The sequence below is a fragment of the Rattus rattus genome, chromosome 1, assembly GCF_011064425.1.
Source record: "Rattus rattus isolate New Zealand chromosome 1, Rrattus_CSIRO_v1, whole genome shotgun sequence".
NCBI lineage: Eukaryota > Metazoa > Chordata > Mammalia > Rodentia > Muridae > Rattus > Rattus rattus.
Genome location: NC_046154.1, coordinates 232,598,467 through 232,615,040, shown reverse-complemented (window position 1 = coordinate 232,615,040; position 16,574 = coordinate 232,598,467). Strand labels below are relative to the sequence as shown.

At 39.5% G+C, this 16,574-nt stretch overlaps 1 protein-coding gene across 1 annotated transcript; it reads left to right on the top strand.

The window, feature by feature from the left end:
- The first annotated feature begins 688 nt into the window (after positions 1-688).
- LOC116890103 (olfactory receptor 6C2-like) lies at positions 689-1,624 on the top strand. The gene has a single exon (XM_032890850.1). It carries the CDS (start codon positions 689-691, stop codon positions 1,622-1,624), a length of 936 nt encoding a protein of 311 aa, XP_032746741.1.
- Positions 1,625-16,574: the final 14,950 nt, after the last annotated feature.

The window sequence follows — 16,574 nt, the reverse complement described above, 5'->3', positions numbered from 1 at the left end:
CATATAGATTCTAATTGTAACCCAGAAATAGAATGCTTGCCTAGCATGTACAGGGCACTGGGTCAATTCCCAACACTATAAACAAAAGTCACAAGTTAAATTGCACTTAAAATCATAAGACTTACTGCATATAGCTACCACAAACCACACCGAATATACACTAAATAAGCGCATAAGTTTTATACAGGGTGGGCTTGAAATTATAACTGGTGGCAGATTTTAGAGAACTACTTTAGAAAGTCCAAATCATTTGTTATATAGCTGTGTTTTGTTAGGGACAAAGATCCTAGCAAGATAGGAAGCTTTTATTGAATGCTCATTTCAACTCCAAAACGGAAAAAGTGGACAAAGGTAAATTAAATCTTAGTGCTGACGGTCTGATCAGTAAACAAAACATTCAAAATTAGACAAAAAATTTAAAATACATTTGAATAATGGGACGGAGAGATGGAGAATCTTAAATTATTATGTTGTAACTATTAAATTGATCTGTAAGAAATATCATTTAAAAATGTCAAAATGTGGAAACTTACAAGCTTAGAAGAATAGGAGAAACATTAATAACCAAGACAAGGAAGACATTTCATAGAACTAGTTATTTGGGTTCACTTCTCATGGCTAACAACTGTAGAACTAATAGAGTACCTCTTTTTTTTTCAAGAGACCAGATAAAAACCAGGAATCAGCTATGAGGAATCATACAGTAACAACATTCATTCTCCTGGGACTGACAGAAAATCCACAGATTCAAAGCCTGCTTTTGATTTTTCTGCTTTTTACGTACTTGTTGAATATAACTGGCAACTTGACAATTATCTTACTTACATTAATGGATCCTCACCTTAAAACCCCAATGTACTTTTTCCTGCAGAACTACTCCTTCTTAGAAATCTTGTTCACATCAGCTTGTATTCCTAGATACTTGTATAACCTAGCAACAGGTGACAAGACCATTACATACAAGGCCTGTGCTAGTCAAGCATTTTTCACTGACCTTTTTGGAGTAACTGAATTTTTTCTCCTGGCCACCATGTCCTACGACCGCTATGTAGCCATCTGCAAACCCCTGCATTATACCACCATCATGAACACTGCCTGCAGAAGACTCCTTCTTTGCTGTTGGATAGCTGGGGTAATCATCATACTGCCTCCCTTTAGCCTGAGCCAAAATCTGAAGTTCTGTGATTCTAACATCATTGATAGCTTTCTTTGTGATGTGTCTCCCTTCCTGAAGATTTCCTGCTCAGACACATGGGTCATTGAGCAGATGGTTATAGGTTGTGCTGTATTGACCTTCATCACAACCCTTTTGTGTGTCGTTCTTTCCTATGCATACATAATTAAGACCATTCTAAGATTCCCTTCTTCCCAGCAAAGGAAAAAGGCCTTTTCTACTTGCTCTTCCCACATGATTGTGGTTTCCATCACCTATGGCAGCTGCATCTTCATCTACATCAAACCATCAGCAAAGGACTCAGTGGCTATCAACAAGGGTGTTATAGTACTAACCACCTCCATTGCTCCCATGTTGAACCCATTCATTTACACATTGAGGAACAAGCAAGTCAAACAGGCCTTCAATGATTCGATCAAAAAAATTGCCTTAGAATGCAGAAATGGATGATTCAAGATTTCATAAGATATTGATGGCTCAAGCCTTCTCTAACCATGAAAACACACTATATAGTACAATGAATATATACCACTAATAAAAAGTATATGCCAAGTAAAATTTTAACTCAGAATGTGAATATTAATAAAAAATTGCATTTATAACAAAACAGTAGTAATATTTTATTATTCTACCTATAACTACTCACAAATAAGCCCTTGACTTATTATGTGTACATTCATTATCTCATCCATAATCAAATGGAAGATCAAAATAAAACACAAACAAAACAATAGCCTTGCACTCATGTAACAAGAATTCATAGAAAATGTTTAACTAAAATGTCAAACTACATCCCCATCATTGACAAAGTTTAAGTGAAAAGCAACAAAAGAAGCTGCTTGTGATAAAATAAGACATAAATTATTACTCAAAACATGCCAAGAAAAACATAGAAGTATCAGCAACTATTATACATCAAAAACAAAAAAACAAAAACAAAAGCAAAAACTGTTTATAGGAGCTTGTAGGCAGCACCCCACAAGCAAACTTGAGCCTCGGGACCACAGGTAAGACCAACTTTTCTGCTGCAAGCAACCTGCCTGGTGAACTCAGGACACACAGAGGCAAAATTCCTCTAAAACCAGACACTTCCGGTATTTAGCGGGGAGAGTCCGAAACCAGCGGATCCCTGCCCACAGCAGCTATCTGCTCCCAAACCCCGTGGGAGAGAGCCCTCACTGCCTGGACAGGTGGGCACTCCTCAGGCTGCAGAGCTGAAGAGACCACCAACACTGCCCATGCCTGCCCACATCCCTGGACAAAGAGGAAAATGTATACGGCCCCTGGGTTCCCAGGAGGGCCCAGGAGCAGCAGGTCCCCTGCATCTGAGACACCGCCAGAACCTGAAGGGACCGACCGGATAAACAGTTCTCTGCACCCAAATCCCGTGGGAGGGAGAGCTAAACCTTCAGAGAGGTAGACACTCCTGGGAAACCAGAAGAGACTGCACTCTGCACACATCTCTGACACCAGAGGAAAACACCAAACGCCATCTGGAACCCTGGTGCACGGAAGCTCATGGAAAGCAGATCTTCATGGTTGCTGCCACCGCGGAGAGCTCAAAGGAACATCCCACGAGCAAACTTGAGGCTGGGGACCACAGGTAAGACCAACTTTTCTGCTGCAAGCGAACTGCCTGGTGAACTCAAGACATGGTCCCACAGCAACAGCTGAAGACCTGTAGATAGGAAAAACTACACTACCGAAAGCAGAACACTCTGTCCCCATAACTGGCTGAAAGAAAACAGTAAAACAGGTCTACAGCACTCCAGAAACACAGGCTTATAGGACAGTCTAGCCACTGTCAGAAATAGCAGAACAAAGTAACACTAGAGATAATCTGATGGCGAGAGGCAAGCGCAGGAACCCAAGCAACAGAAACCAAGACTACATGGCATCATCGGAGCCCATTTCTCCCACCAAAGCAAACACGGAATATCCAAACACACCAGAAAAGCAAGATCTAGTTTCAAAATCATATTTGATCATGATGCTGGAGGACTTCAAGAAAGACATGAAGAACTCCCTTAGAGAAACACAGGAAAACATTAATAAACAAGTAGAAGCCTACAGAGAGGAATCGCAAAAATCCCTGAAAGAATTCCAGGAAAAAATAAATAAACAAGTAGAAGCCCATAGAGAGGAGACACAAAAATCCCTGAAAGAATTCCAGGAAAACATAAATAAACAAGTAGAAGCCATAGAGAGGAGACACAAAAAGCCCTGAAAGAATTCCAGGAAAACACAATCAAACAGTTGAAGGAATTAAAAATGGAAATAGAAGCAATCAAGAAACAACACATGGAAACAACCCTGGATATAGAAAACCAAAAGAAGAGACAAGGAGCTGGAGACACGAGCTTCACCAACAAAATACAAGATATGGAAAAGAGAATCTCAGGAGCAGAAGATTCTATAGAAATCATTGACTCAACTGTCAAAGATAATGTACACCAGAAAAAGCAACTGGTCCAAAACATACAGGAAATCCAGGACTCAATGAGAAGATCAAACCTAAGGATAATAGGTATAGAAGAGAGTGAAGACTCCCAGCTCAAAGGACCAGTAAATATCTTCAACAAAATCATAGAAGAAAACTTCCCTAACCTAAAAAAAGAGATACCCATAGGCATACAAGAAGCCTACAGAACTCCAAATAGATTGGACCAGAAAAGAAACACCTCCCGTCACATAATAGTCAAAACACCAAACGCACAAAATAAAGAAAGAATATTAAAAGCAGTAAGGGAAAAAGGTCAAGTAACATATAAAGGCACACCTATCAGAATCACACCAGACTTTTCACCAGAAACTATGAAAGACAGAAGATCCTGGACAGATGTCATACAGACCCTAAGAGAACACAAATGCCAGCCCAGGTTACTGTATCCTGCAAAACTCTCAATTAACATAGAAGGAGAAACCAAGAAATTCCATGACAAAACCAAATTTACACAATATCTTTCTACAAATCCAGCACTACAAAGGATAATAAATGGTAAAGCCCAACATAAGGAGGCAAGCTATTCCCTAGAAGAAGCAAGAAACTAATCGTCTTTTCAACAAAACAAAGAGAAGAAAAGCACACAAACATAACCTCACATCCAAATATGAATATAACAGGAAGCAATAATCACTATTACTTAATATCTCTCAACATCAATGGCCTCAACTCCCCAATAAAAAGACATAGATTAACAAACTGGATACGCAACAAGGACCCTGCATTCTGCTGCCTACAGGAAACACACCTCAGAGACAAAGACAGACACTACCTCAGAGTGAAAGGCTGGAAAACAACTTTCCAAGCAAGTGGTCAGAGGAAGCAAGCTGGAGTAGCCATTCTAATATCAAATAAAATCAATTTTCAACTAAAAGTCATCAAAAAAAATAAGGATGGACACTTCATATTCATCAAAGGAAAAATCCACCAAGATGAACTCTCAATCCTAAATATCTATGCCCCAAATACAAGGGCACCTACATACGTAAAAGAAACCTTACTAAAGCTCAAAACACACATTGCACCTCACACAATAATAGTAAGAGATTTCAACACCAATGGACAGATCATGGAAACAGAAATTAAACAGAGACATAGACAGACTAAGAGAAGTCATGAGCCAAATGGACTTAACAGATATTTATAGAACATTCTATCCTAAAGCAAGAGGATATACCTTCTTCTCAGCTCCTCATGGTACTTTCTCCAAAATTGACCATATAATTGGTCAAAAAACGGGCCTCAACAGGTACAGAAAGACAGAAATAATCCCATGCGTGCTATTGGACCACCACTGCCTAAAACTGGTCTTCAATAACAATAAGGGAAGAATGCCCACATATACGTGGAAATTGAACAATGCTCTACTCAATGATAACCTGGTCAAGGAAGAAATAAAGAAAGAAATTAAAAACTTTTTAGAATTTAATGAAAATAAAGGTACAACATACCCAAACTTATGGGACACAATGAAAGCTGTGCTAAGAGGAAAACTCATAGCACCGAGTGCCTGCAGAAAGAAACAGGAAAGAGCATATGTCAGCAGCTTGACAGCACACCTAAAAGCTCTAGAACAAAAAGAAGCAAATACACCCAGGAGGAGTAGAAGGCAGGAAATCATCAAACTCAGAGCTGAAATCAACCAAGTAGAAACAAAAAGGACCATAGAAAGAATCAACAGAACCAAAAGTTGGTTCTTTGAGAAAATCAACAAGATAGATAAACCTTTATCCAGACTAACGAGAGAACACAGAGAGTGTGTCCAAATTAACAAAATCAGAAATGAAAAGGGAGACATAACTACAGATTCAGAGGAAATTCAAAAAATCATCAGATCTTACTATAAAAACCTATATTCAACAAAACTTGAAAATCTTCAGGAAATGGACAATTTCCTAGACAGATACCAGGTACCGAAGTTAAATCAGGAACAGATAAACCATTTAAACAACCCCATAACTCCTAATGAAATAGAAGCAGTCATTAAAGGTCTCCCAACCAAAAAGAGCCCAGGACCAGACGGGTTTAGTGCAGAATTCTATCAGACCTTCATAGAAGACCTCATACCAATATTATCCAAACTATTCCACAAAATTGAAACAGATTGAGCATCATTCATTCCTTCTACGGCTCATACTGCCCATACCAAACCACACAAAAGACACACAAAAGAAAGAGAACTTCAGACCAATTCCTTATGAACATCTGGATGCAAAATACTCAACAAAATTTGGCAAACCAATCCAAGAGCACATCAAAACAAACCATCCATGATCAAAGTTTCATCCAGGCATGCAGGGGATGGTTTAATATACGGAAACCAACAACGGATTGCATTATATAAATAAACCGAAAGAAACAAACCATATGATCATTCTTAATAGATGGCTGAGAAAAAGCATTATGTAAATTCACCGCCTATGGATAAAAAGTTCTGGAAAGATCAGAAATTCAAGGCCCAGTAATTCAAACATAGTAAAAAGCACATACAGTGAAACCAGCAGCTAACATTAAACTGAATGGAGAGAACTTGAAACAATCCTATTGAAAATCAGGAACTGATAAGGCTGCCTACCTCACTTTCTCATTCAATACAGTGTTGAAGTCCTAGCCAGAGCAATTAGACAATGAAAAGGATAGTCAACGGTCACAGATTGGAAAGGAAGAAGTCAAGCATCCCCGATTTGTGGTAAGAGCAAGGATAGTATACTGTTGATCCCAAAAGTTTATCACAGAGAACTGGCCAAGTCTGAGAACATGTTCTCACAGTGCCTGCAGTAAAATTACTGCAAAGCAGGCTGGGATCTGATTTAGCAAGCAAGGTCCCGTCTTACACGCCCTCAGCTCCAGATAAGGATTAACGCAAGCATCAACAGCTCTCCTGAAAGGATAAACAGGCTGAGAAAGAAATTATTAGGAAATGACAGCTTTCACAGTCAGTCCTAAGATAATATAAAATTTCTGCAGTGACTCACAAAGCCAGTGAAAGATCTGTAAAGGACAAAATCTCAAGTTCTGAAGAAAGAGATGAAGCAAGATCTCAGTGAAGAGGAAAACCTCATGCTTCATGGATCGCAGGATATTATAGTAAATGACAATATTTGATCAAGAGCACTCACCAGACTCACATACATCATAATTTTGGCGACCTTTTCATAGAGCGAGAAACAACATGCATCTATTTGAATAATAAAAAACCCAGGACAAAGTAAACCATCTCACAATAAATAATGGGAAACTACCATCCCTGACCTCAAAGTATTCGAGCAGAACAAAAAACTGCATGTAATGAGTACAGAGCCAGAGGTAGATTAGTGAAATAGAAATCAAGACCTAAAATGACCCACAACCCAAGGATCACTTGATCTTGACAACAGAGCTAAACCATCCAATGGAAAGATACATTTTCCAAAATGGTGCTTTAACTGAGGTCAATATATGCAGAAGACATCGAAAATAGATCATATTTACTTCTATACAAAAGCCAGCTCAAAGGATCAAAAACTCATTCAAACCATACACTCAAACAACAGAAGAGGAGAAGAGTCTCAACCATAAGGGTACCAGGGAAAATTCCAGAAAAAACACCAATGGCAAAAGCCCAAGATCAAGAATGACAAATGACCACAAAACTGCAAAGCTTGTAAACAAAAGACACCATTATCAGACAATGAAAAACAACAGATTGAAAAGAACACCTTCAACCAATCTATAGAGAGATAAAATTCAAATATAAAGAACTCAAAAAAGTTTGACCCAAAGAACACAAATAATCCTCCAAAAATGGAAAACAAAGCCAAACAAAGAATCAGCTGAGAATAGAATGGAAATGACTGAACATACTTCAAAAAGAAATGCTCAACATCCATAATGTCATCAGGAAATGCAAATCAAACACCGAGATTCCCACCTCACACCAAAACAGAATGGCTCAGATCAAAACCAAGACAGACGCTGGTGAGAATGGGAGAAAGATACACCTCCATTAAACAGGGATTAAAACTGTACAACCATCAAAACTCAAGTTCTTAGAAAATTGACACCAACTCACCTGAGGACCAGCTACACTCTTTCCAACATATACCCAAAAGATGTTTCCAACATATAACAAAAGACACAAGCCCAAAATATGTTCATAGTACTCACTTATATTAGCCAGAAGCTGAAAGAACTACATACTGTCTCATCAGAGGAGTGGAATACAGAAAATAAGACCTACAAATGAGAAGGCCTACTCAGCTATCAAAAAACAATGACTTCCATGGAAATCTATAGGGCAATAGATGGAATCTTAGAAAATGGTCATCCTGAGTGAGGTAACCTCCAATCACAGAAAAATACACACAGTATGTGAAATCACTTCGATAATTGCTTTATTAGGCTCCCAAACTCGAATTACCCAAGACAATACAACCACAGATCACAAGCTCAAGAAGAAGGACGACCACAGGGTGGATTCTTCACTCTTGCAAGGAGAACAAAATATTCACAGGAGGGAGAAAGTGAGCAAGTTTGAAACAGAGATCAATGAACAGCCATTCAGAACCTGCTCCACATGTGCCCCTCATACATGTAAACCAGACTTAGATAAATATTTAAATCAAACTAAGAAGGCATGGACAGGAACCAGATATAGATGTCTCTGGAGAGATACAGCTAGAGCACACAATAGAGGCAAATGCTAGAGCAAACCACACTAATAGAGGGCTTATATCCAAAATATACAAAGAACTCAAGAAGTTAGACCGCAGGGAGACAAATAACCCTATTAAAAAATTGGGTTCAGCAGCCCGAGGTATCGGAACTGACTCATAGGCCATCTGGCAGGAAGGGATAAGTCCCTAGCCCCTGACATTCCGGATGCCCCAGCCTGCACTACTCTTTTGCTGTGTTTTAACCTCATTTGAATATGTTTCAAATAGCCAATTGTGTAACCATTCCTCTGCGCCTCATTTGAATATGTTTGAAATAGCCAATTGGGTGTAACCATGCATCCACGCCTCATTTGAATCCACCAATCAAGTCCCTGTAACCATGGATCCGCTTCTGTATGCCTGCTTCTGCTCCCCAGAACCCTATAGAAACCCGTCCCTGGTTGTGCTGGGTGCGCCAGTCCTTCCGAGCTGACTGAGACGCCCACAGGTACCTGTGTATCTGGACAATAAACTCTCTTGCTGATTGCAAAAAAAAAAAAAAATGGGGTTCAGAGCTAAACAAAGAATTCACAGCTGAGGAATGCCGAATGGCTGAGAAACACCTAAAGAAATGTTCAACATCTTTAGTCATAAGGGAAATGAAAATCAAAACAACCCTGAGATTTCACCTCACACCAGTGAGAATGGCTAAGATCAAAAACTCAGGTGACAACAAATGCTGGCGAGGATGTGGAGAAAGAGGAACACCCCTCCATTTTTGGTGGTATTGCAGACTGGTACAACCATTCTGGAAATCAGTCTGGAGGTTCCTCAGAAAATTGGACTTTGGACTACCTGAGGACCCAGCTATATCTCTCTTGGGCATATACCCAAAAGATGCCCCAACATATAACAAAGAAACATGCTCCACTATGTTCATGGCAGCCTTATTTATAATAGCCAGAAACTGGAAAGAACCCAGATGCCCTTCAACAGAGGAATGGATACAGAAAATGTGGTACATCTACACAATGGAATATTACTCAGCTATCAAAAACAATGACTTTATGAAATTCATAGGCAAATCATGGAACTGGAAAATATCATCCTGAATGAGGTAACCCAATCACAGAAAAACACACATGGTATGCACTCATTGATAAGTGGATATTAGCCCAAATGCTCGAATTACCCTAGATGCATAGAACACATGAAACTCAAGGATGACCAAAATGTGAATGCTTCACTCCTTCCCTAAAGGAGGAACAAAAATACCCCTGGCAGGGAATAGGGAAACAAAGCTTAGAACAGAGGCAGAAGGAACACCCATTCAGAGCCTGCCCCACATGTGGCCCATACATATACAGCCACCAAACTAGATAAGATGGATGAAGCAAAGAAGTGCAGGCTTTCAGGAACCGGATGTAGATCTCTCCTGAGAGACACAGCCAGAATATGGCAAATACATAGGCGAATGCCAACAACAAACCACTGAACTGAGAACGGGACCCCCGTTGAAGGAATCTTAGAATGGACTGGAAGAGCTTGAAGGGCCTCGAGACCCCATATGAACAACAATGCCAACCAACCAGAGCTTCCAGGGACTAAGCCACTACGCAAAGACTATACATGGACTGAACGTGGGTTCCAACCTCATAGGTAGTAATTAATAGCCTAGTAAGAGCACCAGTGGAAGAGGAAGCCCTTTGCCCTGCCTAGATTGAACCCCCAGTGAACGTGATTGTTGGGGGGAGGGTGGTAATGGGAGGAGGATGGGGAGGGAAACACTGGTAGAGAAGGGGAGGGGCTGTGGTTAAGGGGATGTTTGCCTGGAAATCAGGAAAGGGAATAACAATTGAAATGTAAATAAGAAATACCCAAGTTAATAAAGATGGAGGGGAAAAAAGTTCTTGCAGGGTACAGGCTGATATATACCATTCATTTTTTTATTTTTTTTTTTTAGTTATAAGACTCACCATAACTCTTTGTTATTCACTTTACATTCTGAGGTGCCCTCCCTCCTCTTCTCCTTTACAAATCTCTTCCTCTTCTTCCAAGGAGAAGAGAAGAGGAGGCCCTTTGGTTATCACCCAACCCTGGGACTTCTAGTCCCAGCAGAACTAGGCACATCCTCTCCCAATAAGACCCAACTAGGCAGTCCAGCTAGAGAAAGGGGATCAAATGGAAGGCAAAAGAGTCAGAAACAGTGCCCCCAACATTCTCCACTTGTTATTGCACCACCATAAGCATCAAGCTGCATATTTGCTACAAAAGTATAGAAAGTCTATGTCCAGCTCCCTACTGGATGGCCCAGGCTCCTTGAGTCCCCATGGTCCCTATTTAGTTGATTCTGTGGGTCTTTATGTGATGTCCTTGTCCTCTCCGACTTGCTCACTTCTATACCCACTTTTCCACAAGACTCCCTGGGCTCTGCCTGATGTTCTACTCTGGGTCTCTGTATCTGCCTCTGGTGTTGCATGAAGCTTCTCAGAACACAGTTATGCTAGGCTCCTGTCTGCAAACATAGCAGAATATCATTAATAGTGTCCAGAGTTGGCTCTCTCACATGGGATAAGTCTCAAGTTAGGGTAGTCCCTGATGGCTGTTCCCTCACTCTCTTCTCCATCTTTATCTCTGCCCATCTTGTAGGTAAGACAAATTTTACAAATTTTTGGTTGAAGGTTTTGTGGGTAGATTGATGTCCCACTCCCTCCTCTGGAAGTCCTGCCTGGCTGTAGGATGTGGCCACTGCAGTTTCTATGTCCTCCCAAGTAAGAATCTTAGCTAGAATCACCCTGTATTGTCTCCCATACCAAGCCTCCAGCTGGTCAACAACTCCTCTGCTATGCACAAACCCACCTCCCCCGGCCCCAATTTCCATTCTCACTCCCAGGACTTTTTCACTTCCCTTCTCCCCACACCTGATTGCCATTCCTATTCCTCTCCTCACTCCACTCTTACCCAGTTCCTCCTCCCCATCCAACTCCAGTGACTACTTAATTTCCCCTTCTGACTGAGATTTGAGAATCCTCCCTTTGATCTGAGGAGATGGCTCATTGGGTAAATGCACTTGCTGAGAATCCTCCCTTGGAACCTCCATATTACCCAGTTGCTTTGGATCTATGGATTATAATATGGCTGCCCTGCACTTTATGGCTAAGGTCCACATATAGGTGAGTACTTAAGTGTCTTTCTGACTCTGGGGTTACTTCACTCAGGATGATATTCTTAAGTTCCATCTATTTGCCTCCAAAGTGCATGATGTCTTTATTTTAAATAGTTGTGGAGATGTACCCCATTTTCTTTATCTATTCTTTAGTTATAGAGCATCTAGTTTGTTTCAAACTTTGAGCTATTACAAATCTTGAATGTCTAAGAAGCACTGACAGAAATTTAACATCCCTAGTCATGAGGGAAATGCAACTCTGAGATCCAATCTTACATCAATCAGAATGGCTAAGATCAAAAACTCAAATGATAGCACATGCTGGTGAAGATGTGGAGCAATGGGAACATTCCTCCATTGCCAGTGGGAGTACAAACTTGTAGAACCACTTTAAAATGAATTTTGCAGTCTCTCGGAAAACTGGGAATAGTTCTACCTCAAGACCCAGCTTTACCACTCCTTGGCATGTACCCAAAAGATGCCATACTATACCATAGCACAAGGAAACTTGTATCCTAACAACTATTTTCATAGCAGCTTTATTCATAGTAGATCTAATTGTAATTTAATGTATGCCAGACTCTGCTGGAGACCAGCTACAGCTGCAAGATTCAGGTCCTGAGAGGAAGGAGGGGCCTCAGTACAAATGAAGACAATGGACACCTGTTGGTATTCAAGCAAGTGGCCCCAAATAGCTTGAGTTTTCTTTATACAGTCCAATGCTCACTCCAGTGAAGTGGAAACTTCTAGTTCTTTGGAAAGTTAGTTATGTATGCCAAATGATGTATTGCTGGGACATACAGGTGAAAAACATTCTTTTAAAAGCAAACACATGAAAGACTGTTATCCTGAAGCAGACACAGGTGAAAAGATCCTTGATGAAGGAGTATAAATATGACCGCACAGACAGTAGGTAAGGAGCACTGAGCTTTGGTTTGCTCTGGTCTGCCTTACTATTCACTAAAGATTCTCATGCATTGGTTTACCTTGCATAGCACTGTTGAGCTCAACTTGTAATAACACTGCATTGAGAGAAACTCAGCCAAGAACTGCTTTCAAGGTTCCTGTGACAGCATGCATCTTTGGGAGCCTCACCTCAGGTCAGTTGGCCAGCCTGGCAATTTCTTCAGCCTAGTGTCTACTTGCTGAAAGGACTAGATTATAGTTGCTAAGTGTTTGCTATAGGACTGGGCTGCTGCCCAAGAAGATCAAGCTCACCCCCCACCCAAAGAACTATTGCTGAATAGGTCCACTTTCTATTATTCTAGTAACTTTTCTCTTTTACTACCTCTGCTGGGTGGTGGACCAGAGGTGACAATGAACCCTTATAAAAAGTAGATTGCAAGAAATGTATGTCTACATCCCAGCAATGATGACATTTGTTATTTCATTTAAAGAAATCATATCCTGAGCATTATAAAATCCCCATCATTACAAAAAACACCCAATAGTTTCTATTCCTCCTTCCCCACTCCCACTGGGTCAATCACCCCCAACCTTATTTTGCACTACAAAGCACAATTTCAGCAAGCCAAAAGTAAATGTCTAGCCAGGCATGTCTTGTAGACATGAACACATACCCAGATGGTAGCAAATGCATATATGATTACATAAGATGGGACACAGATTAAGCATTTGTGGGTATAAGCCCAGTAATCAAAAGGCACCCTTCTGTCATTTTTTAATTCTAGAGACATGTTCATTGCTCTAAGCAACCTTTCATGATATTCGCCTATCAGTTTTTTATTTCATCTTTCCAAGAACCATTTTTAAGTCTATATTGATCATTCATAGCTTCCCCATACTCAAAGTCTTGGATGATCAGACATCGTTTCCCCATTTTAACTCTCTGTTAATCAGACATAGCCTCCCCATTTTAAGTCTCTGTTAGTCAGACATAGCTTTCTCAGAACGGTCATGAAAGCAGTGTCCACTGTTCTTTACAACTGCCACAGGTTTACTCAGTGTGAATGTAGCTGTTTCTGTAGGGACATGATTAAGTTTCCAAAATACTCAGAATTAGTGGTCAAATCTGGAGGATCAATACATATAGGGAGAGAAAAGGAGGGTTTTACCCCTAAAAAGAGTATTGAAAAAAAAACACATAATAATCCACAGGGCATTTAACATGCATGATCCGAGCCTTACTCGTGATCAACAAAGTGAAACTCAAAGTGAAATGTTGCTATGAGAATAGGAAGCATAGAGAAAGCTAGGAGAGCTTGTAGCACATACCATCTAAGTAATGAGAATAGAGACCACCGAATTCCCCACATGTCCTTGCCAAGTGAGAAGGGGTTTCACTGGGCCTTGCCACAGTAGAGTCCCATCATAGAAGCACAAATATGCTGTTTCCTACAGACGCTGCATGGCTACCACCAAGTCTCGTGATTAAATTCTTATATTTCTTGTATATTAATTTTATCTCATCTATACATATTATACAAGTTTGTTTTGGCAAACTAATTTTGTTATTACACTTTTATTTTCTGGGAGGAATGTCCTGAAGACTGCATAGAAGAGAAAGCCTGTACTCTTCTCTGTTGCCAAATCTATTGTTTCCTGACTTTGCTGAGGAGGAGATGTGCCAACAGAACTCAAAAGACATTCAACTTTTTTGTGCTTTTCACAATTTCCATGGCAAGGAAGACTCCTGAGTGGGGCCATATATGGTGATTTCTTTGAGAGCATAAATAATTTTCTGGGGAAAAGATATAAGTGAATCATAATGTTAAAAGTCCCCCACTAATACAACATGGAGAGATCAGAACCCCATAGTGAAAAACAGCTCAGTGTTTAAAACAGCTCAGCTGTTAATAAAGACTCAGCTTTGCTGGACTGTGTCAAACTTCATGGCTTTCGGCATTTTTCAGTAGTCATGACTGTGCCACCCAAACATTACAGCTATTGCCCATATTATCCTCAAAAATGTGATGGCAAGGCATTTTTACTGAAGACAACACCAAATTGAGTCAGAACATACAACTCAAGATGGTGTACAAATGGAAGTTTCATCTCTGCTAGTTAGATTTTATATTGTTGGAAGGAGCTGTGCACCCTACTAGAGAAGAAATGGAATTACCAATATGAACTCAACAAACTACAATGATTATCTTGTCAACACATGCCCTTTGGTATAACTGTGGCAAACTTGTCAAGGTAGTAACCAACCATTTTCCCGTTGGATTTGAGGCCCACAATTCAAACCTATACCTAGCACTATTATCAAGACCAAAACTCTGTGGGTAGACAAGACATAGGCTATAAGAATCAATCTAATACTCTACTGAATTGTTTTTCTAGTTGTAACTCTGCCATGGCTTGTTCCTTTTTTAGTTATGGATACGAGTATTTTTATATAAATAAAAAAAATAGTCAGTGATGAAGTGCAAAGTCCAATGTGAAGCCATCTTCAGAATGGCTATTCTGAATGTATAGAGATGGTCATTGAGATGTATAGACTTTAGGTCTGGTTAATTTGATATAGGACTTTCCTATTTGAAAGTTCTTTTAAATAAAGTTTTAATAAATAAGTGAAAGAATATAATATTATATCAACTGCTAAAAACTTCTTGTTATACCTATAGATTAGTGCATCCATCAATCCTCATTGCAGATGGGTGCAAGTTAATATAGAAACACAGAGCTGACCAAAGACTCCATGAAAATAGGCTATGGAATGCTCAGACTCAAGCAAAGCACCTGTATCATATCCCCATTTTCCTAGAGCTCAGGGATCGTTTGGAAGTAGGGGTAGATAACTACAAGGTAATGGTGTTTCCTGGATTCATCATGATGGTTGCATAAATGAATTCAAAGCAGTTGATACAACATGTACAATATTTATGCAGGCCTAAGGGGATAGAATTCCAACATGAAAATTTATTTTCCATTAGGGTTCAGCCCTTAGTGGGGGCTTTACTACACTCCAATGAATGTGACAGGTTCAGGAGTATATGGGCAGATTGTAATTGATGAGTTTCAAAAAAAAGGCATAAAGTTGGGTTGTAATGGAAGGAGGAGGAAGGTAGAGCAGATGTAACTGAAATACATTGTACAAAATTCTCATAGAAGAGTGATTTAAAATAAAAGTGGATGAGGAAAAGTGCATAACATGTACATATATCCCTATGGTCATCATTTCATTAACAATTTGTGTAATTAAGTGAAAAAAGAAAGATAACTATAAATAATAAAAAGAATATTTCTACTCTTAAATATTCATGCTGTCATTTACTTCCAAATAGTAAAAGGAAACTTGCTTCAAGTTCTCCAATTTATTTGTTTTTTCACTTAATGCCTGAGAAAAATAGTAGTTGCAACACCCTTATAGTTTTTCACCTTTCATTTATGGTAAAGAGAAAACACAGGAGATGCAGATATTTCTTGACCATATAAATTTTCTTTCTTGTGTCTCTCCTCTGTACCAGTTGCTATGGCTGTATCTTTGTGTCTAAGGACACGGTCCCCACTATAGCATCTTTCAGGATTTTTTGCCCAAATTCATTATAGATACTCTTTAATGAGGTCTGAACATAGGTCATTGAGGACTCAGATATTTAGTTAGTTAGTTTCAAGTTTAGAAAATCATCAAATGCAAACATGAATAGTGAAAAAAACCTATCCGAAAAAATCATCAGGCCAATGCTTTGAAAAAAAAGAGGACAATATTTCCAGTTGTGTTTATTTTCAACCAAAAGAAATCTAGAATATATGCCCAGGATAAAAATTAATCAAAATTCTAATTATGAAAATCTCTCCAGCATGTTGGAGATGAAAATCTTTGGAGGGCTTGTAGGACTAGTTCTTTGCATGGCATGAGAGAACATGGGATCTGTGTACTGAGACTGGAAAGTTCTACATGAGCCTTTGCTGGTAGGATCTCTGTATCAAAATTGCCCCCAGACTCCTAAAGATTCTGCTGAACCTAACATTAGCTGTCAGAAGAGCAAGCACACTGGCTCTTCCTTCAACTTCATCTTTGGTGGTGATTTTTCTGGTAAGCGTGTTAAACCTGACATACCAAAAAAAGTAATCATGTGATTGTTTTATATAAACTACACATAAATGTACACTGACAATTTTGGATTGTATTTT